This window comes from Leuciscus leuciscus, assembly GCF_965113295.1.
Source record: "Leuciscus leuciscus genome assembly, chromosome: 17".
NCBI classification, from domain to species: Eukaryota; Metazoa; Chordata; class Actinopteri; order Cypriniformes; family Leuciscidae; genus Leuciscus; species Leuciscus leuciscus.
The window spans coordinates 13,625,148-13,648,544 of record NC_138741.1 but is presented as its reverse complement, the minus strand read 5'-3'; the positions used below and the strand labels follow the sequence as shown (position 1 = coordinate 13,648,544).

Here is a 23,397-nt window from a genome sequence, read left to right as displayed (position 1 = left end):
TTTCTACAACACTCCAATAAACTATTTATATATATATACATTGCCACTTACTTTGTCTATGTTTGCTCCACCAATTAAAAGAATTCCAAACTGACTCAGAAGCAGTAGTGAGTTCAGTTCTTGAATGAATCAGTGTTTCAAATGAATTGGTTTAATAAATGATTCAGTGACTCACTTAAAAGGTCACTTGTTGCTACTGGCGTATTGATGTAAAATGGAAAAAAGAGTGATGAATTTATGGACACACTGGGAAAAAAATATTTTAAAAGGTCTAAAATGTGTTAAAATGTCATGTCCACTACAAACTGTTATCAAAAATAATACATTTGAGATGTTGTGGAAGTGACATGATATATAGAGCGAAAAACTTTTCTCATTAGCATCAGTTTGTTGAGTTGGTTGTGCACGTGTACAGTACATGGTTGGTCTATAGATCATGTGTGCATCTTTCTAGGTGTTTATATACTAATTGTGATAAAGCTGTAATGATATCCCCTCTCTCAGGGAGGGTCTGACCGCTTGAGGCTCATCATGCCAGACCTCTCAAGTTTCGCCTGTGGACACCATTCCAAGAACACGCTTGGTAAAATTAGTATACGAAAACACCTTCAAGCCCGGTATATAGCTCTCTGCTCAGTTGTTAGCACAAGCATTGCGTAAGGACTAGTTTGAGCTTCGTAATAAAGGCTTATTTCATAATAAGCGAGTGGATAATGGAATCATGATAGCAGAGGATCAAGTGGAAGGCTACGATGAGATATTCATCCCAAATGAGACGAGCTGGACATGGGTAACACACAGTGATTTGTCACTTTAATATTCAGTATGATGGATTAAAACACTGAAAAATGTCTGTCTGGGTTTTGATATTATTATAAAGATGAACTTTAATTGCTTTATTGTATTTAAATCTTTAAGCTTTTTGAATTGCTTTTCTTTAGTGTAGCTTCATTGCTTACTCTCAGTAGTTTTGTGTTGATTGTGGCCTGAATGATTATTCTGATACAGTGATTGTTCTTATTTTAAAATAAGGTTCTCATTTTAAGAATGAATCATCAGCGTATTACAACAGAAGTGCAAATAATATGCATATATTTGAGATATATGTTCTTATGCATAGGACTAGAATTTAACAAATTATTTGAATATTTATTATTTTATGATGTCTATTTATTGGTCTACGAAATATGAGGAGTTTTTGCCGTTTGCGAATCAAATGTCTGTTTGGCACGAATGGGGGACGGTCATCGACAGGGATACCATGTGTGTGTGTCTGCTTAAAGTCTGTTATGTGGCCTAGAACCAAAGAGCATTGAGTGCGTCATAGTGTCAGGTTACCCGGGCATTTCCAAATAGACAGACCAGGTTTGCATAACATTTGAGGGATGTCATTCTTCAAAGTGTGTGTTAATAGGATGTCTGTACAATGTTATCTTTAATTAAAAAAGAAACATCAGGTGTTGAATTAAAGGTCAGGCAATATCTGGATAAGTCATAAGTGTTCAACTTCAGCAGGAGCATGTGAAGGTCAGGAGCTATACGATGTTGTATATTCACTGCTGTGGTCATTATGGTTATGATTCTTAAATGATTTGTATTTTAAGAGCCCTTAATTGTTACTGTTTGTTCTGAAGTGCAATGTGATGAAATACAAAACTAGATTTTTACATTTTCTGAAAAAAATGAATGAATTCAGAAGTAATCTCAATTAACAAGGTTGATGCAACAACAGATGCAGGTTTATAATGATTCATGTATTCAACCCCCTTTTAAGACATGCATTTGAAGTTAAATATGGCCAGTGCTACATCAAGACTGAAATAACTGATGTAAAGCTCAATACCACTGCAGCAGAGCAAGAGCCTGCTTGTGCTGAGGCGAGGGAAACTGTTTTGCTGTTTTTTTGAGAACAAGGTCTTTAGCTTGATTGACTATAAACAGACATCAGCATGAACTTCCAGCCAAGCCTGTTCTTTGGTTTCCAATTTTGTGGTGTGAGGGTTTTAGGAGAGACACGATATCACCACTCATGTTCCCTTCAACTTGTTACTGTTAGACCAAAAAGTTCAGTGGTTCACCCCCATCTCCATCCCCCCAATAACCCCAACAACTGTTTGTTTCCTATTGAGGAATCAGGGTTCCCACATTCTCATATATCCAGGAAAACCTATGAGGTAGCCTTACATGTGTGATTTGTAGACCTGGAATTAACGAAATCTTAAAACACAGTTTTTATAATAAATATAATCTTTTTTTGTTCTGCCAAACTCTATATTTTATCGGGTAGAAATTGTGAGTAAAAATGTTTTAAAATCATTATCCTTAAATTGGAGGTATTCCTGAAGAACATATAGCTCATTGAGACTTAGTTACTTTTCTTTTTTTTTTATTACAGAAAGGAGTGTCCATAGATTAAAATAAGATCTGAAAACAATGGATTTTATTGTGGGGCCTTGGAGTCAAAAAGGTTAAGAACTTATTAAAATTGAGGTTGTCTTGTTTTAATTAGTGCTAATTTTTAATTAGTAGTTAATTTAATATGATGAATTAAAAACATATGCAAAAAAAATAAAAATAAATTGTTTTTTATTATAAAACAGTTTTTTAATAAAAAATATATCTGAGCAATTCAGGTTTGATTTAGCACTTTCGAGTTTTTGAGAGTCTGCAGAGTTGCATACTGTCTTCGCTGATTTAGCAGTCTTTTAAATCAACTTAATTTGAGGCCTTTTTCAGAAAGAAATTATATATGTAATTAATTTGAATAATTAATCAATATAACATGTAATTAATTTGAAATCAGGTGACAGTCCTAATTCCTTATTATTAAATTGTGTTTTTGACCTATGAACTTGCACATTCACACAACCTGCAGCACAATGTAGTACAATGTAGTGCAATGTAGTGTACACTTCCTCCACTTGTTTACAACCCAATCCCTCAACTGAGCAGGATCTTGTTTTACAGCCTATGGTATGGTACATACTGTGCTGCCCCAGGACGTCAAAAACACAATAGATTAATGCAGAAAAACAGGCTCCACTTAGTGTCACTCCTCACTCTTATATATAATAGTAAGGTCAGCAGTTTACTCAAACACATGACCCCACATGCCTTGTGTCACAGGCCCCCTCTCTGATTGGTGGAGATGGCCCATCCCAGATGACTCCCCCTTCCTCCACGTGAACGCATTCATGAGTTTTCTAGGAACGTTTTTTTTTTACAATCAGTCACGTGTTAAGCTTATATACCAAAATGTAAAGAGTAGTCTTTAATGTGGACAGGTTTTTAGAGTAAGATAGTATTTACATCTACTGTAAATATAGTGAATATTGTATCTATTCATGGACAAAGTGTTATTACAATATGACTGGCAAGATACAGCAAAACAAATAATACAATAAAATATTTAATATAAATATATCAGTGTTTATTAGTATCTTGACCGCCGTGTCAACAAGTTCCTTTAGTACTATTTTTCTGCACTCTATAATCACACAGTGCATTAGAAGTCTCCTTGGACTACTCAGACCCCAGACCCTCTAAATCACATTCTCTTATTCTTGGAAACCTCACCAGTGTTTCTGGAATGTACTCAGTGTGCTGGTTATCCAATGGAGAGATCAACGAATCATGATGAAATAGAGAGTGTGCTGAGAGAATGCTGTGTAATCTGAGAGGTGGGCAGTCCTTTCTTTAGTATAGGCAAACTTCTTTTAGGTTGTTCCCCTAAACAGTGCTTCACAGAAACTTGCACACACAGACACATACCGTCTTCTTAACTCTCTCTTTTCAAAGAAAGGCAGCTGTTTGTGAACTTAAATACGCACACACATTATCCATTGCTCAAACAAACAAAATTCCTCTTAAAGGACACCAGGGTTACCACAGAACACTAAACTACAATAACTGCTATGTCAAGAAGAATGTATGCTTTCAGTGGCATGTGTAAATGGCATCTAAAGCAACATCCAGATTATTTTTTGACATAATGTAAATATAATCAAAGATGCATGTCTATGCATGCATTGCAATACTAAAGCTATAATACACTGTCTGGTACTACCATGGTTTACCATTGGATGTCTGACAAAGGCTTTGAAGTTAGCAGAAACATCACTGTTTTTAAAGAAATAAAGTCAAGTTTTTAGAGCAAGTGTTGCACTTTTCCATTACTAAAGTGAATACTGTTCCGTCATTAATGAATAACAAAGGAACAAATGAGCACAGCACTATTAACATTCTAGTAACTACTATTAACTAACAATGACCTCTGATTAACAAATTAGTAAGTAATAGTGCTCAGTTGAATGAGGTAGTTCACTACTAGCTATAATCATCAGTAACTACTATTTTCTTCATGCCTCCCAGAGGACTACTAAGAACTACTATATACAGGTTCATATTTAAATGTCAATAATGCATAATGTATAATTCATTCTAAAGTGAAGATCATGGTAACCCACTAATAATGACACATACTTGTGAACTACCACATTTGACTTAGCATTATTACTTGCTGATTTGTTTATCAGTATCTTGTTAAAAGTCGTTACTAGAGTGCTAATAATGCATTACTCATTTGTTCCTGTGTAGTTATTCATTCATAACAGTATTCTAAAGTGTTCCCCACTTTTCTTCTAAGATTTTAAACTACCATGGTTTTAGATAAAGTATCATGGTAATACCATGGCGTTTTAGACATTTACCATATAGTGCCATTATAATCTTTGCAGTACCTTAGGGTACCATCAAGAAATGGTAGCCTATGGTAATCATTCAGTGTCAAAGTGATACATCATTACCATCTAATACACTCGCATAGATCCGGTGCCTGTAATTAAAAACATTTTATTTTGACAGCATGTAATGGTGGTGGAAGAATATCAGTAAACTACCACTCACCCATCCACATGTCTTTTCTATGATGACAACACACACACACACACACACACACACACACACACACACACACACACACACACACACACACACACACACACACACACACACAGCGCTACTGTAAACTTTTGATTGCCAGTTCAGCTGCTGCTGCCACGTGAGCAGAATTGTGTGTGTTAAATCCATTAAACGCGTGCATTAAATGCAGTGCATTGTCAGCATTACTTCACCACTGTAATGTCAGATTCAGCATGCAATTATAATTCAATATAAACTAGGCAAACAATTAAAATGTAAAATGAGCTGTCATATTACAGTGGACGACAGAAAACAGACAAAATATTGCCTTTGACGCTTGAGCGTTCTAGTCGCGTTGCGTCGCATAAACAAAGCGTTTGATTGGTTCACTGGGTGACGACGACGTCATGACTCCATCCACAAATATGAAAGACGCGTCGCGCGCATACTATTGGATACAGTGGTAGACCGCTTATCATTAACTGTAAACAGGAGCTTATTGCTGTTTGTCGCGTCGCGTATTTAGCAATGTAGATGGGCGCAAAGGGTTAACTGTGATGTCAGTTGCAGAGGCAGGGACAGCTACTCACTGAAAGCAGTTTCCACCCTGCTTTAAATACAACGCCAACACAGACAGTCAGAGAACAGTGTGTCAAACGGCAGAGACAAAACACATGAGCGAAGAGCAGCGAACATCAACCGGATTCCGCAGCGTACGAAGATCCACTAAGTGCATCAGAATGGCTGTCACATCCTAACGCGTCTGCCGCATCCCACGTATGTATTACAGAGAATTCCATCCTTGCCTGGCTTCTCATTTCCATCCTGTTTATAATCATCTTCTAAAATAAATGCATCCATTTGTTTGGGTTAATATATTTATATACACAGTGAAAGGGCTTCTCTTTTTATAGTACAATGGATGATTGTTTACATTCTTTGGATATCTGACTGTAATGACATTCATCCATGACATTCGGTTTCCATAGTAATCATGCAGTTACCAAGACGATTATACACACTCTAAATGATTTAACTTCGATTAACAACAAAAATATAACATTTGTATGTACAACACTGATTACCTGCATGTTATCATGTTATTTCTCTATTATTCATGACTAGTGATTGCAATATATATATATATATATATATATATATATATATATATATATATATATATATATATATATATATATATATATACAGAGAGAGAGAGAGAGAGAGAGAGAGAGAGAGAGGGGATATTCTGTTTTGATCTGTTGAAATGAGTCTTTCAGTGTTTGTGGGTATGGACAATTACGCAATAGCTCTAGTGTTAAATTAGGCATCATAGATGCTACACTGTAAATTTGGATGCTAGTGCTATTATTGGCACCAGTATCTAACAGCAGAACCATCGGAGTTATGTCAGTCCCATGTGACTGTGGTGTCTGTGTATATGTAAATGATCAGCTTGTTGTGTATGAACAATGAAGACTTACTTGAAGGTTTTTGCACAATCCCAGGGTTACATCTAGGGGGCAAATCATTTGGGTTAATACGATTGTCAGGTTTTTCTAAGAGCCAGAGTTCCTACAGTCAAGGAAAGCCTAGAAAGATTAGGGAATTTTAAAAAGTGTGATTTCCAGGCCTGGATAAGTCTGTAATGAAAATACATTCTAGATTTGCATTTCCCTCAAATATTTATTTTTAATTCAGAAAATTGGCAACTGATATACACAAATGAAAATTCGTCCAGATATTTGTGGAAAATATAAATAGATCCTTTTGTCAGTAATGATGAACAGCTGGAAAGGTCATGAGCAAGTCATACAAATAATTGGTCTAAAAGTGTGAGAACCCTGAAGAGCTTGCATACAAAATGATTTATCTTCCCATTAATGCAGTGGAAACTTGTTGTGCCTTGTCTGATCTACATAAGCCCTAGATTGCATATTGTAATAGTGCACACACAGTTTTTTGTTTTTTTCTTATTGCAGAAACTTGCAGTTAGCTAATTACTTTAAACATTATGTGTTGTGATCTAGAGAGAGGCAGTAGTTTTCTGGGTTGGTAGAGCATGCCAGAACTAGGCATTATTAAACCCTTGGCAATGCTTAAGGAACACCACTTGTAATCCTTTTTTGAGCAATGTCATGTGTCTACCACTTGCAGTGTTTAGTTGGGGTTCAATGATATTTTACCTTTAACCTAAATTTCCAAAGAGATCTTGGCTTGAGTTAAGCAAGACAGCAAGCAAGTTTTTGCTCTACAGGTTTTTCTTTTCCAGTAACCCTGCAGCTGCAAAAATTTGCACAATCGTAGAAGACTATTTATGTTATCATACTCTCTTAACACAGAGATGGCTCATCAACATAACAGTTGCCTTTGCAGAGTTGACTGTGCACTTTCACACAAAAAGCCATTAATTTTAGTGCTGAAGTGCACAGAGAAATACAGTATATTGCTTGAGCTAATGATAAAAGGATCAAGTACTTGTTTGTTACATGTAAACGAGTAACAGAGAACATATTTATTTTCTCAGGGAGTACCACAAGCTGAAACAAACAAAATAAATAAATACATTTTAATAGATTATAAATAAATAAAAAATCTAAATAAATATATTTTAAGATGTTGCTGATTTTAGTGGTTTCAGTTACACCCTTTGCACGGTGTCCACTTTAGTCACCTTATGTTTCTCTCTAAAAGCTTGAAATCTCTCTGTTTCAGAGTCAGACCATGAACTACGTGGGTCAGCTGGCCGGGCAGGTTTTCGTGCAGGTGAAGGAGCTGTACAGAGGCCTGAACCCTGCCACCCTCTCCGGCTGTATTGATGTCATTGTGGTGCGTCAGCCCGACGGCACTCTGCAGTGCTCACCTTTTCACGTCCGTTTCGGCAAGATGGGAGTTCTGCGTTCACGGGAGAAAGTGGTAAGCACTAGTGCAGGCATGCTTTTGGGTGGCAGCGGCCGAGATATTCATATTTTTGCAGCTTACAAATTCTCTGATTCATCTTGTGTGTGTTAAAGGGATATTTCAGCCAAAAAAATTATAATATTGTTTTGTTATGCACTTCTTTTTTTTAACGTTTTAAGTCTTAAAGCTCCAAAAAGAACCAACAAACACCAAGTGCTTTTAAAAAGTCTTGGAATTGTGTCTTAATATTGTTTTTATTGCTCGTGTTTGTCCCAGTGAGAGTTGTCGCTTCTGCAAGAACCAGTGAGGTTTGTTCTTGCACATCAATCAAGCATGTTTGAGCTTCTGTTTATCATATTTGATGGGCTTTATGTATGTGTGGTGATACATTTTTATATGTGAATATAAGCCTAAATCATATAAAGTGACCCAGTCTCTTCAGAAGACTTGAATTAAACGGTTTAATTCATATGGATTACTTTTACAATGTCTTTTTGCACTTTTTAATGTCTAAAAATGTTGGTTGTGTGGACTTTAAATGGATGGACAAAAGTACTGAGAGAATATAAAAAATATCTTAATTTGTGTTCAGAAGATATAAGGGCGAGTAAATGACATGAGAATTTTAATTTTTGGGTGAACTATCCATTTAAGACATGGTAATCCTGTCCAATGTCCAGAACGTCTGGTGTCACATATCAAGAAATATATCAAAGCCATGGGCATAAGGACTTAAGGGAACAGCAGTTGTTTGAAGATGAGATAAAATTAGCATTGCCATTGGCTTTGTGTTACACGTGGCTTACTGTTGTAAATTGTCTTTATTATAGTGACAGCATTCCCTGTTCCCTTTCTCCTCAGGTTGACATTGAGATAAATGGGGAGCCGGTCAGTTTACACATGAAACTGGGTGAAAATGGAGAGGCATTCTTTGTCACAGAAACAGAAAGTGGTGAGGTGAGTACTGGTGTCCTGTACCAAACAATAAATCCTGTATAGCGTTGTTTTTATAGTAGCCAAGGGTCATTGTGCACTAAGAAATATAACACGATGTATGCAAGTCTCTTCCTGAGTACCATAGCTTGAAATCTGAACTTGTTTACTGGAAACAATCCCGCCGCACGCATTCTGTTATCTGAGCTTGGACACTTTGCTCTAGAACAGACTCTCTCTGCCAAGGCCAACCTTGTCCTGTCTAAATCAGGACCCATCTTTCTGCTTCCCAATCTTAAAAGAAAAAGCCAGCCAATTTAAAGGGCAAAGTAATGCACAGGAGAAAAGCCCTGAAACACTGTCCGACCGCTGAGATAAGAAAAGCTCTGCGCGCGTAATGTTGGTTATCCTCCTGGCTTAGTCTTCTGCTTCCTCATTACTAGAATCACTGTCCATTTGCCTGAACCTTCTGTTTATATGTTTGTGCTGACATTTGACTAGCCAGAAGCAAACAGAGAGCTATAACTGGATTGCATGCAGAGGGATATGAAATTGCTACACTCCTGACTAAAGTAATTCATGTAAATATGATATAATATATATATATATTATTCTATATCTAATAGTTCTACCCCTAATTCTAAAAATTATTCTAAATGACTTAATTCTAAATGGCCTCATATTCACAGAATGTGCCAGTTACATAATTGCTTATTCTTTCTCAAGGTTAGAGTTTGTTTTATTTGTTTATCTATTTATTGGCCATTTATGCCTTTATTCGACAATGAAAGTGGAGAAATAGTGTGTTTTTTAATCAAGTATGATTTCCTTGTAATGATTTGTGGCACTACACGAACATAATGTGTGTCATATAGAATCAGTTTTAAGACACTTTTTCACTGAAGTGTAGTGAACTTGGGATGGTATTGTTGCCAGTACAAAAAATTAAAGCTTCTGAAGAGGATTATTTTGGAATACCATACACAAAAGGTCAGATGACATGTATTACTCAAATATGTCTCCTGAAAAATCACACTTTTCTCTGTGTCAGCCATGAAGCTCTGTTAAGAAAAAAAAGAAAAAAATCCATGCATGTTAGCCATTCAGAAGACTTGGATTTGACTCTGCCAACGACTGGCATTAGTTTGGGGTGCAATTAAATAACTTACTTTATAGCTCTAACTCATCTAATGAAAAGTAATGTTAAAGAGACAGTGGTTTTCTGTATTAATTGTTGTGATGGTCCCTGCTGTTGACTACAGTCATAGTCATAGGATAATTGTCTGTCTGCTTGAATGGGAGTGTAGGCTGTCTGGTTCTGGTCACCGAGTGATGTAAACAACATTAGGTTATTTATGTGCTTCTGTTGCTCTTGCACATATGTCTTGTGAAGCCATGACTTACAGATGGTTCAGAACTGTTGCACGTGCATGAGTTTATCTGTAATGAAACATGCAGTGATCTGTTACATGGCATTAAGGTCACAGTGTTGTGCTTCTGGGATTCAAGCAGACACGGTCAAACCAAATCTTAAGGCTACAGTCTACATTTGTGTTCATATGTTCTACAACACACCCTATCAAGGTCCAATATTAACTTTTTGCAACACTTGCCTAAAGCATGTCTACATTTCATACTATTTATTACTCTGTCTACAGGAGATGGTGCCGGCCCACTTGGCTACATCACCCATAATTTCAGAAGGCTCTGCCCTAATGCAGGCCCAAATGGGAAAAGGCTTGTCACGTCTTTCTGAGTCTGGAAACGGAACCTCCATTCAAACCCTGGGCCCCATGCAGGCCCCTGGTGACAGTTCAATAATGAAGAAGAGGAGGAAGAGGAGGAGAAAATCTAAAGTAGACAGCATGAAGCGAGAGGACAACGAAGACTTTTCAGAAGATGAGGACATGTTTACCATCGACATGAGTTCTGATGATGACATAGAGGCCTCAGGCAGCAGGTCAGAACAAACAGTATGAATATTATTACGTATTATTATTACGCACATAATGTTTCATGTCGTTCTGAGTCTGTATGAATTTCTTTTCTTCCATGGAACACAAAAGCACTTTTCAATATGCTATTTTGAATATATGTGAACTTGTGAAGTGAGTGATGTATGTGAATGAGTCCACTTAAAACTCAATGAGTTCACTCAAAACTCATTCACTGATGTTTATGAGTTTTGATAGCTGCGATGGATGGCACTGTGGTGTTTTTGGAGCTTGAAAGCCTCTGGTCACCATTCACTTTCATTATATGTGGGTAAATGGGGATAGTGCTCTTGCCAAGATCTCACATTGAATCTAAATCCCACTTTTCTTGGAGTTCTGCTTGGCAGGAGCTGTGGAGCTTACATTAAAGACAAAACAGATGGTTCTGTAATGAGAGATCCTCCTTCTCTTAACCCATCTGAAATCACTGCAAATCATGTGATTACAGTGGCATTTATCTGTTTTCTGCAAGTATGCTGGAATGATTCCAGTTGCAGTGGTCTTGGGATGTGGGCTGTGTCTGTTTGTTCACTCTTCGAATAGGCTCTGCAATGGAGAGAGAGAGAGGCAAAGTGGAGAAAAATAGGTCGCCAGTCCTATTGCTGAAGTAAACAAGTGGCTCAAACAGCCCCTCCAATGTTTTTCCACGAAATCCATGAAACCCTGCCAGTTCTGGCTCCAGCTCGAGGGGAGTCCTTTGTAATGCTGGGCCATCTAGCATTGCCCACACATATCCAAGAAAAGAAATTATTTGGAATATAAATCAGTTTAACAATATAAACATCCTTTTCCCTTCTTTCATTCCCAGTGGATGACAAATTATGTATTTTATCTGTGCGATCTGAATAAGCAAGTTCCACTACACTACATGCCTTGCATTACCAAGAATCTGTTTCCCAGGTACCAGAAATAAATTTTAAAAGTGACTGTAAAGGCCACTGGGAAAACGCTGTTCACTAGGCCAAAAGAGTCAGCTGGGAATGTGTTGCTCAGTAAAGCAGCAGTTTGAATCCAGACACTAGCTCTTTAGAAACCCCACAATGCTCTCTGTCTTCCTGGAAGAATGAGCCTGTTTAAGACAATCATTTCAGATTATCCCTGGGTATGTCTATGCGCATGGAATATCTAAATGTACACGCTGTCTTACTCTTTCCTTTTGCGGGTATACATACTTACTGTATATGTTTGCCTATACTGTATGTGTTTTCAGAGCCATGTCCCATGAGCTGTTTGCTGAACAGGTGAAAGGAACCAGCAGCACATTCACACAATCTGAAGGGAAGTGGACTGGTGTTCAAAGGTATGCTTACCAGTGTTTTTCAAAAAGAAGCCAAGTTCTGGTCACATCGCAATTATGACAAAGACGATATGCACGATATAAAGTTGCAAAGTTGTAGTAAATGTATTTAATACATTGCAAAAGAGAAAAACAATGTACCACAACTAGTATACAACATCAAAAGACCCTTTCAACTGGAGACCCCTGTCAGTCAGCCTGTAATCCATTCTTGATCTCTTTGGGAAAATTGAATTAAGGTATTTTAGAGAGAAGAACAGACAAATATTGTGTGCATTTCAAAATATTATCCTTATATTGTAATCATTATGATCACAGGCTGTAATCATTGCCTAACATGTCCACTGTGTCTGCTTAACTGAATACATATATTATCTTATAGCTGTATATTACTTGCCATATGGGCATTACTTTGACGTACTCTCTGACTGATAGCAGAATACTTCCTGATTGTAACATTAAAATAAATCCAGACTTCTATTTTTGCAATCAATTGAATAAAATAATCTATAAGAACACTGGAGTCCCAGCAATTCAGCGAAAAGACAATAAGAGATGGCATGGCAGACAAATAATAAAATAAAAAAACTGTGAAATGCAAAAACGTGTATGTCGGCAGAATATTTTATTACACATAAAATTCAGTCCAATGGAATTGTTTCTCACCACATTAAAGCAAACCACAGCATATGCTGTATTGCTGAGTGTATCTGAGACTGAACTGAAGGCTCTATTAATATGTATGTCGATAATCATCAGCAAACTGTTCCCCAGCTGCAGTACTATGATTAAACTGATAATATATCATAATGCACAAACATGCTAATACATTTAGCTGTATTCATTCTACAACAGACTTATATAGCATTGTGCTTATATATAATTTTTTTTCTATATATGAGATTCAAAATAATGGACATTTTAATCTAAAGCTTTGTTTTCTGACCCACAGTACAGGGTTGGAGAAGACATGCTCTTTACCCATTCCCACCAATGCAGGATTTTCCATTTCCTGCCCTCAACAAACAGCCATGTTCCAGTCCACACACAGGTAACCGCTGCATTCACCATGTAATGTAAATAATCTTGCAACAAAGCCATAAGTTTTCACTTAAGCTTTAAAAAGTCTAACATTTCTGTAGTGTATTGGCCAATTTTAAGATGTCACTGCTTTGTTTGTCAAGCATGAAATTCAATTTTGCAGTGGAATGAAAAGGCATTGTTACTAATTTATTTCACAACCGCTGTATTAATACAAACCTACAATTAATCCAAATATTGCTAAATGTCTCCATCTCTCATTCCTCCCTACAGCAGTCCAAATAGCTCCCTGCCATCTACACCCAAGAGTGATTCAGAGTTGCTGGACAGTCAGAGGGGTAAAGGGAAACTGGACAACCCTGAGATGCTGTGGACATGGGGAGAGCTACCGCATGCTGCCAAGGTACAGTAATCATCAGCCATGCCACATGACCACAACAAATTAACTAATCTGAATCAGTTAACTGTACATTTTTCTTTTCACACAGCCTTCATTCCTGCAGCCCCTGTCAGAGCCCATGGTGGTGACCCCAAGATCAATCCCACCATCTGAAAGCACGCACTTCAGAACCATCACTGGGGATGGAACGGTGGAGTCTCAGAGCAATGATGTGTATGTGCCTGATCTCAGGGCTGGAGAGGCAACATCTGCCCCTGCTGTAGATGTGGAGGCCATCAGTGCGGCCGCTCATCTTATCACAGACCTAGAGGAGCGGTGTCACAGTCCTGGGGCTCATGCCATTAGCAAGATGGACTCTCCATCCAAGAGAAAAGGTATGTGTGCGTGTATGTATGTATATATATATATAGATATATATATATATATATATATATATATATATATATATATATATATATATATATATAATTGAATTAACTGAATTGATCTGTCATATGACACAATACATCAATTCCTAGACAAAAGGAGCCGGCACTTGGGATCAGATGGAATATACCTGGATGACATCACAGAGTTGGAGCCTGAGGTGGCTGCCCTGTACTTTCCAAAGAGGTCATTTTTACACTGATTATGTTTAAACAGTTATCAAATATCAAGAGTGTACATAGAGCCTTATAGACATTCACTTGTTCATTTATGATCCAAGTGTAGTGTAAGTATCTTTTTTAATCAAATGTATTTTTGTTGTTCAGTGATGGAACAACTTCTGTGAGGGGCGGAGCAGATCTGAGAAGTGCAAATCAGTCCCCTCAGTCAGTGGGCAGCAGTGGAATGGATAGTGGGGTGGACAGCTTTTCTGACCAGTTAGGAGACTTGCCTCATATTGCCATCTCTCTATGTGGAGGACTGTCAGAAAACAGAGAGATCACTAGAGGTAAAAGGAGGAGTTGTGATGAACAGTACAGTACCATTCAAAAGTTTGGGGTCAGTAAGATTTTTTTTTACATTTTTGAAAGAATTCCCTTAAGCTCACCAAGGATTCATTTATTTGGTCAAAAATGCAGTAAAAACTTAAATGTAAATTGTTTTATATTTTAATATATTTTAAAATATAATTTGATGTCAAATGTCTCACCTTTGATCAATTTAATGCATCCTTGCTAAATAAAAGTAGGACCCCAAACTTTTCAAAAGTAGTGTAAAATAATGTATTTTCAGTTGCTGTTCTGTTATTCCGTAGACTCTGTATTAATATCCTGTTTTCTTCTAGATTTTACTAGCTGGGGAAGTAATTAAGCAATTAAAGTCACAATCTTTCATTCACAGAGGAATTTGAGGAACGAGCAATATCTTATCAGGAGTTTGCAGATAATCCATCTCTCATTGATGATCCCAACCTGGTTGTAAAGATTGGAACTAAGTATGTCATTTGTGACATAAAAACATATTCTGTAGCATGATGTAATTTACTAAAATATTGTCAAAGTACAAAATAAGTCAATTTAATACATCCATGAATTATTTCACGTTTTGTTCTCCTCACAAAGGTATTATAACTGGACCACAGCTGCTCCTATCGTATTGGCCGTGCAAGTTTTTCAGAAACCCTTGCCAAAGGTAAGGACAGCATAAACAGCACAAATATGTACAGAAAGGCCTTAGTTATTCAACCAACACTGACAATGTGACCTTACAGTAGTTTAAATAAAGCTTATCATTTAAGCTTGTTAATACTGAACTCAAACATTGGTTTATTGGTGATGTATGTATGCACTGTATGTATACACTTAACTTTAGTTCTATCAGTAAAACATACTTGGTATCATTCAATTCAGTTCAATTCAATTTAGTTTTATTTATAAAGCACTTGAGAGCTTTATTGACAAATAACAGAATCTTGTAGTCAATCCGATATCAGACTGGCAGCCAATGCAAAAGTTCATAACAAGTTTTCAACCAGACTCCATCACCAATACATAAAATGGCATCTGTTAACAAAGACAGTTACCATAATAGGGGAGCCATTAGGAATTTCTTAAAAAGCACAATTTTGTTTTAATAAAAGATAATATAATACATTTTATTATATACAATATAAATGATTTAAATTAAAAGACACATATAATATATATAATTTATATATAGTGTATAATTTATAATAATTCTAAATAAATGTAATAATAACTGTAAAAATAAATTATTCACATCAATTACACTGATTTACAATTTACCTAATAGTTGAAAGAATTCTTTATTTACTGGATTCATGTACCAAATGTAGGTTCATTACAACAAATGAAATGTTCACTTGGAAACATCTTTGCCCTGCATATACAAATAATAGTAATAAATAATAATACGACTACTGCAGCCAACTGGATGTCTCACTTTTTAATATTTATAATTTTTTGGACAGTTTTAGCACAGTTTTTATTGAAAAGTTTGCACTAACTCAGTACTGACCCAATTATTGGATTGCTTATATAGGTAAATGATGAAATACATCAAAGTGGTAGAAAGATACTGTTTTGTTTCTGTATTGTTTGTCTCCTCTCAGCGAGTGTTTCGTGGCTTTTTAAAGTCCTTGTGTATACTGCACCCCAGCTCTCATAGCACTCCAGGGCATTTAAATTTTGTCTCTTCCCTCCTCCTTGTTTTTCTTCTTTTTAATTGATCTCCCCTCATACCATCCCATTGTGCACCATTGCGCTAAGTATTCCTGTCTGAGTTACGTCTACTCTGCTCTTGGTTTCTTCACATACTGTTTTCCTAGCGTGTTCGGCTCTAGTCCTGTACGTCTTTGTGAATTTGTGTTTATTTATTAGCTGCATGTGTTCAGTCACAGTCATCCTGTCATTTAGTTTTTGAGTTTTGAGTATCAGGGGCTCTGTGCGTTTGCTCCAGGCCACAGTAGAGAACATTATGAAGGAGAAGATGCCCAAGAAAGGAGGACGCTGGTGGTTCTCATGGCGGGGCAGAAACGACAGCTCCAAATCGGTATGTTTGCAATATTGCATATGGGAAATAATTGTGAATTGAATTAAAGTGTTACCAGATTTATCCAAAGACATTTTGACTTCTCGCAGGTTTGCAAATATTATGTATTTAATAAAAGCATGCAAATCTGTGAATCTTTCTGCAACAGGAATCAGCATCAGACCAGATTGAAGGTGGAGAGGAGTCTATAAGAACAGGAACTGTGAGCAGGTACATTTAGAAAACCAGAACATTGTTCTTGCTAAATGATTAAAGGTTCATATGTTGCACTTTTTGAGCACTTTCAGCTGAAGTACAATTGTATAATGTTAAGACCTGTTCACACCAACTGAAATGTTCAGCATGAAAATTCTATTTAGTTTTCAAATGCGATATGTCTGTTCAGACCAAAAAAAAAAAAAAACGGCAGATGGGCAGATGCAGTGGATTTCTCTGCTCTTCAATATTATTCTTGGTATGAACAGGCCTTTAATCAAGGTCTGGCATTGAAAAAGTTACGATTAGTTTAACGTTTTACACCGACTCTCAGGCCTTTAGAACTAAACAGACTGAAAGAGAATTACAGTTTTGGGTACAGTACCTTTAAGATTTCTTTACACAGTAACTACGAAATCAGGTCTCAGAATATATATCATATCTGGTGGTATTTTTTACTAGATTAAAGGATGAATCATCATCCAGTGAAGATGACAGTGGAAGTGTTAAACAGAATACTGTGAGCAATCAGCCTGAAGTTATCCACAGCTCTGGAGGCCACTGCTACAGGAAGACTCTTCGTTTGTCCCCAGAACAGCTCGTAAGCATCTCCATTTTCAATGAAGCCAGTAAAGTCAATCAGAGACTACAGTATGTTATGAAAACTCATGCAACAAGCATGTTCTTCTTTTCTCAGGCCAGTCTGCACTTAAAAGATGGCCCCAATGATGTGGTCTTCAGTGTGACTACCCAGTACCAGGGCACCTGCCGCTGTGAGGGTACCATTTATCTGTGGAACTGGGATGACAAGATAGTGATTTCAGATATTGATGGCACCATCACAAGGTGAGACACCTCAAGTGAACTTCCTGGGGCAATATAATGGGCTTGATGGATGCAAAAAATGAAGCATGCAGTCTAAATTGCAAAGTCTCTTTTAGGTCTGATACCCTGGGACACATATTACCAACTCTGGGTAAAGACTGGACCCATCAGGGTATTGCCCGACTCTACCACAGAGTCAGCCAGTAAGTCGCACACCACATACAGAGCATCTATCAAATGTGAGCATAAAGATGTTGTCTAATGTCTAATATATCTAAAACTCATTGTCAAACAGGAACGGCTACAAATTTATGTACTGTTCAGCCCGGGCTATTGGCATGGCTGACATGACCCGGGGTTACCTGCACTGGGTTAATGAAAGAGGCACTATGCTACCCATGGGACCTGTGCTGCTTAGTCCTAGTAGCCTGTTCTCTGCATTTCACAGGTTGGTACACACACAAAACATATATAGGCTTTAAAAAATTATGATATTGCCACATAGTAACTGATGTCTTTTCTTTCAATCTCAGGGAGGTCATTGAGAAGAAGCCAGAAAAGTTTAAAATCGAATGTCTGACCGATATAAAAAATCTATTCTATACAAACACAGAACCCTTCTATGCTGCTTTTGGAAACAGGGCAACAGTAAGTACAAGTAGCAATGTTTTTGCTAACATTACCTTCATCTGCTATACAGTATGCAAATCCCTAAGGAGCGTTCTTCTCTCTAGGATGTTTATTCATATAAAGAGGTGGGAGTGCCTTTGAACAGAATATTCACTGTGAATCCTAAGGGAGAGCTCATCCAAGAACATGCAAAGACCAACATATCATCGTAAGTGATCTAATGAAAACATTTATTTTCTCATTTTTAAAGACAAATTACCAATTTTGCATTAAAGCTAACCCTGTTTTGGGATGATTTTATTTATTTTGCATTGGGACATTTGATGAAAAGATTTGATTTTATTCATACAGTATATAAACATTCATCAACGCACATATCCGCTGTGGTAAACAGAAGTTCAAGCATGCTTGCTTGACGTGCGAGAACCAATGAGGTTCATTCTCGTTTGTTACACAGCAAGTTTGAGCTTCCGGTAGAACCAATGAGGTTCATTCTCGTGTGTTACGCAGCACGTTTGAGCTTCTGCAAGAGGTTTGGTCTCGCGCGTCAAACATGTACAATTGAGCTTCTGTTTATGTTCGCTGATTAACTATTATAAGTGAATAAAAGCCTAAATTCAATCTGTTCATCGTTTAAAGAGATCGTGACCCTTCAGAAAATGTGGACTAAACCGCGTGATTAATATGGATTAGTTTTACAATCTCTTAATGAACTTTTTGAGGCGTCACAATGGTAGATGCATGGACTGTCAATGGAGGGACAAAAATCTCTGATTTCATTTCAAATCTTCATTTGTGTTTCGAAGATGAATGAAAGTATTACGGGTTTGGATATGAGAGTGAGTTGTTTTAGGATGGACTAACCCTTTAAGCTAATTCCCTATTCCAAATTTAAATCATGTAAATTAATTCGGACGTCTTACTTAAGTGTTTTGTAATTTCCATCATCGAAAATTAAAAGAATGGGATGATTTTGATCTTTTTTTGTTTTTGCATTGACATTATTTGTATGTTAATTAAGCTTGTTTTACCTTCCACATTCTTATTTAAATGCATCCAGACATTTGACTTTGGATTGTTTTTGTAAGTTCCATCTCTGAAAATGAAAAGAAAAAAGATTTCAGTTTATGTTTTATCATTGTGACATTAATTTTATAATTAAGCTCATATTCCATTCCAAATTCTCATTGAAATGCATCTGGATGTTTTAGACTTGTGTGTTTTTGTAATTTCTGTTATTGATGATTCTCTTGGCAATCTAACAGTAGATTATCTGTAGAGTCTAATAGTTGGGAGTTTGACAGTCCTAATATTCTTGCATGTTTTACAGTTATGGCCGTCTATGTGAGGTCGTAGATCATGTCTTCCCTCTTCTGATCAGAGGGAACACCACCGACTTTCCCTGTTCAGACACCTTTAGCCAGTTCACCTTCTGGAGAGAGCAGTTACCAGAGGTAGACAAGCAAGATCAACATTCTGAGAGCAGCTAAAAGGGCATAAAGCGAACATCACCTACAAACTCAGCTCTAACGCTGCACTGCCATAGGTATTACTCTACGCACAAGCAACTTAGCACTTTGCAGACCGCATGCCGCCCTCTGCCTGTTCCTTTATTATTATTTTACTCTTTTAACAAACATTTAACATTTCTGTGTGTTTTAATGTTTTGTTTAACTGCCAACGGCTGAATCTAGTAGCATATCACGCAGCTCATATTAGGGAATTTGTTTATTGATGATGGTACAGATATTTTAAAGTGCCAAATGCATTATTCATAACTAAGTTTTCCATTGGCTTTGTCCAAGGTTGTAAAGATGTATGAGGGAATACAATTATTTTAGTACATAGTATAAAATGCTTTTGAACATTTCATTAAACATACTAAGAGAAATTTAAAAGTTTCATAAAAATAAAAAACAATAATAAATAAACTCAGATGTAGGTATAAAGCCAGCTAGTATTGTATATCTCAGGTGTTACAGAATTTTCATAAGGGATTCTTTTGAAACTTAAAGTGACCTTTCAAAAAAAAAAAAAAAATCAACTATGTTGGTTTTTGCATTTTCTTTGACATCTAAATTAATTTATGACCTTAAGAACAAAACAACAAATGCAAGTGGTTATTACTTAATTGTGTCATCTTGGATAATTTCTTACCACACACACTTTACGTTTTGCCAACTGTTTATTATTATATAATAAATTTGCATTCCTTATTATTTGTGTGTATTTTATTTAAAGTACATATCTCTGACCAGCAGAAATGAATCATGCAAAAATGTATTTTGTCATACATCATACCTGTTTGCATGTTAAAGAAAAACAAAACTACACAAAGGCAAACATCAATGCAAAAAACTCTCAGGTCATGAAGTATTTCCTACCTGTATTAATACCTCCCTATTAATATCATATTTAATACATATGAATCATTTTCATAAAATATAATTACACACCTGGGAAAAAAAAAACATTTTAGTCAAGTGATTTTTTTTAAAGCTTATTTCAACAATTAAGAATACGAAATATCCAGATTCATGGTGCATCCTATTAACTTATTGTGTTCATTTTATTTTATTTTTTGTAATCATCTTTATATTCTACCAACACCAACACCTCTACCCAATGGTATGTATTGTTTATTTCTTATTAAAGGACGAAATGGATTGTGTGTTATGAAAAAGCACTGAATAATAGAATATATTACATGTCTCTAGTGAAAGAATAAGGGTTTTGTGTAATATGAAAAAGAACAACAAGCTCCCGCTAGTTGTTGCTCCAACTTTGATTTAACTTAAGTGAATGGATAATCGGTGGTTTACCAAGGTTATCAAGGAGCACATTAAATAAGCACTGATGTGATGCATGAATGATGAAGGGGCTTTAGGCACTGGTTTAAAAGAACTGTGTATTTTAACGTAAATCATGTGTTATTGTTCTGCAAAGAAAATAAGATTATATGATATAGATGTGTGCAACATGAAAATGCAATGCGATACAGACTTATTATAATGACAGATGACTGCTACAAACTTCAACACTGTGAATGATCAGGTCAAAAACTGTAGATTGTTTCTGCTCTCTACCTGTCTTACAATATTTAAATTCAGTTCATTGAGATTTCTTATTCTAAACAAAAAATAGCTGAATAATATAAGACTATGGTTCCCATCCCATGTTTCCTGCTCATATGAATGGTAACAGCCATAACATTCATTTAATATTGTTTGTTTTTTTCTCGCTATGGAGTTTTATATTCTTTCTGTGAAAGATCTTGTTGCCTAAGTTGTGGCAGTTCAGTTTGTTTGTCATTACGTTCAGTGTTGAGATGTAAAACTACTGTTGTGTGTATATTTTAAGATGCCAAATCTCAATATGTAAATTAAAATCCCACTACATGAATAAAAAAAAAGCTTCCTTGTTTGTCTAAGCAGTACTAAAACCTACCTTGGTGTTCCTGTAGCTAATGGATTGAGTACATTTTATAGTTTCTCGTCAGTACTACTACAATCACACTGAACAGCTTCTTCACCTCTTCAGATCTGATACGATGAGCTTCATTTTCCCTTTTCACTCAGATACTCGGCTAAAATACATGCAGAAACTATGATCAAAAACATTCAACCAAAGCAGAAAAGTTACTTGAACTTTTGGTTAGGATTTTAGCTTACCTAGTTTCTCAACTGCTTCCACACAGATACTTGGATACATGCTCTGTGAGTACGTGGCAACAATCACATACAGTGCAGTTCTCACCAATATCAGGCCATGTCCTTCCTAAACAAAGACAATAAAGAAAAATCAGTGAATGAAAAAGTGTTGATGTGGTTATATACAATTCATCTGCACTTAAGGGGCAATAACAAATGCATGTTTTTTTTGTTTTTCTCTGGATTTATTAAAGGTAGGGTAGGTAATTTCGGAAAAGCTTGCAATAGCAAGCTAGCTTTGAAAGCATCAGATTCCACCCTTTCTTCAGAGTGCTCCCAAAAGCCATGCCTCCTCTAAAAGACATGAGTGAGCAGTCTGAGGACGTGAACAGTTCCAGGCAGAACGTCACGGGTTGCCATCTCTTAATTTTGCTGACAACATGGTGTGAACGCAGTATAAGCTTGCGTTAAAACAAGATTTTAAAACGCTGTTTTCGCGTTGTAGCATGGTCTGTGAAAACTGAGGCATTTGAAAACAATACCGCATGTTTAACCATGTGACGCATATTGAACCGATAGATATGTGTTTATACCGCTATTGTGCCTGTAATGTGCTATTCACTTTCACGCTGTCGTTAAAAAGATATGTTACTTTGTACCCTCTTCATATCACAAATTTACTCGCAATTGCTGTCCTGCGGCAAAACATGAGAGCAGTTGCGTTTTCTTTAGACCAAACATATAATGTTGACTGAGTGCGACCTGGACGCATCAGTGAAGGGTGAGATATTTAGCTAAATAAAATTATCCTGCCAGAAAAATAACATGAGAATTTGATTGTCTTGTTTCGTCTGTATCATCCATAGACAGTATAATAAGTGGACAGAGCCATCTCATTGGAACTTTTGAGACAAGAGAAGCCCGTTTTTAGCGATTTTTTAGCACTTCCGTTCCTGACGCGCAGACTCAAACTAAGCTTGATGACGTGAGCAACCTGTCTGACAGATGTAAATATTCTAGTAGCTGTGCGTGCAAACTGCCAACGTTAATCTTGCAGAGACAGCGAGTTTGAGCAAAGAGTTCTTTGGCGTGAGTGAGCAGGAGTAAGTATTCTGATTAATTATTTTGACAGTATAATATATCTATGGGCTTCTCCCTTGACATCCTCCCGATTGCCTGCGAGCTTCTCCTCCTGTCTGTACGGTAATTTCTCCACTGTGCGACAGAGTCGGGTGGTTATGACGCAATCGTTAGCCTATTTTTACAAAAACTGTTTCTACAGGGCCATAATGTAACATAGAAGGTAATGGAACCCATTATACATCGTCATGTTTCTTTAGAAATAAATAATGGGCAAATGGAGTCTTTAAACGCCTCAGATGTAAAGTTATTCGCTGTCAAAGTGACGCCAAAATGAATGGGAGTCAATGGAATGCTAACGCAAGTGAAGTTCTGCTACAAGATGGCGGCACACGGCCGGCTTCAACTTCCGGTCGATGGATTACCCGCCTGGTATCATCTCACTCACTGAGCTTTTATGAGGTTTTACGCATGCGCAGTAAGGTGAATTGAGCATTTTCCGTCATTTTAGTGTGGATGATAAACTTTAGGAAA

The 23,397-nt window shown here is 36.7% G+C and overlaps 2 protein-coding genes across 4 annotated transcripts in view; one reads left to right on the top strand and one right to left on the bottom strand.

Annotated features, from left to right (window-relative positions):
• Positions 1 to 23,397, bottom strand: part of pfn4 (profilin family member 4) — a 28,099-nt gene that overhangs the window by 3,590 nt on the left and 1,112 nt on the right. The window contains exons 3-4 of one of the 2 annotated variants that reach the window (XM_082142619.1): positions 21,805 to 21,910; positions 20,951 to 21,719 (exon numbers count right to left, since the gene is read on the bottom strand). In XM_082142619.1, the coding sequence (XP_081998745.1) occupies positions 21,691 to 21,719; positions 21,805 to 21,910 (135 nt within the window). In that variant the 3' untranslated portion in view covers positions 20,951 to 21,690. Of the gene's footprint in view, positions 1 to 20,950; positions 21,720 to 21,804; positions 21,911 to 23,397 lie in introns of those variants that run through there. The other variant, XM_082142620.1, reaches the window with a different exon arrangement.
• lpin1a (lipin 1a) lies at positions 638 to 21,563 on the top strand. 2 transcript variants are annotated; one of them, XM_082142601.1, is made up of 21 exons: positions 638 to 790; positions 7,636 to 7,836; positions 8,683 to 8,778; positions 10,413 to 10,714; positions 11,959 to 12,048; positions 12,998 to 13,096; positions 13,360 to 13,489; positions 13,575 to 13,860; positions 14,005 to 14,098; positions 14,239 to 14,420; positions 14,813 to 14,906; positions 15,034 to 15,103; positions 16,391 to 16,483; positions 16,632 to 16,693; positions 17,141 to 17,279; positions 17,376 to 17,524; positions 17,620 to 17,706; positions 17,799 to 17,951; positions 18,037 to 18,151; positions 18,238 to 18,341; positions 19,464 to 21,563. In XM_082142601.1, exons 1-21 carry the CDS (start codon positions 722 to 724, stop codon positions 19,621 to 19,623), a joined length of 2,775 nt encoding a protein of 924 aa, XP_081998727.1. In that variant the 5' UTR covers positions 638 to 721; the 3' UTR covers positions 19,624 to 21,563. The 2 variants fall into 2 exon arrangements, with proteins under 2 accessions (XP_081998727.1, XP_081998728.1); XM_082142602.1 differs by lacking the exon at positions 638 to 790 and adding an exon at positions 5,372 to 5,697.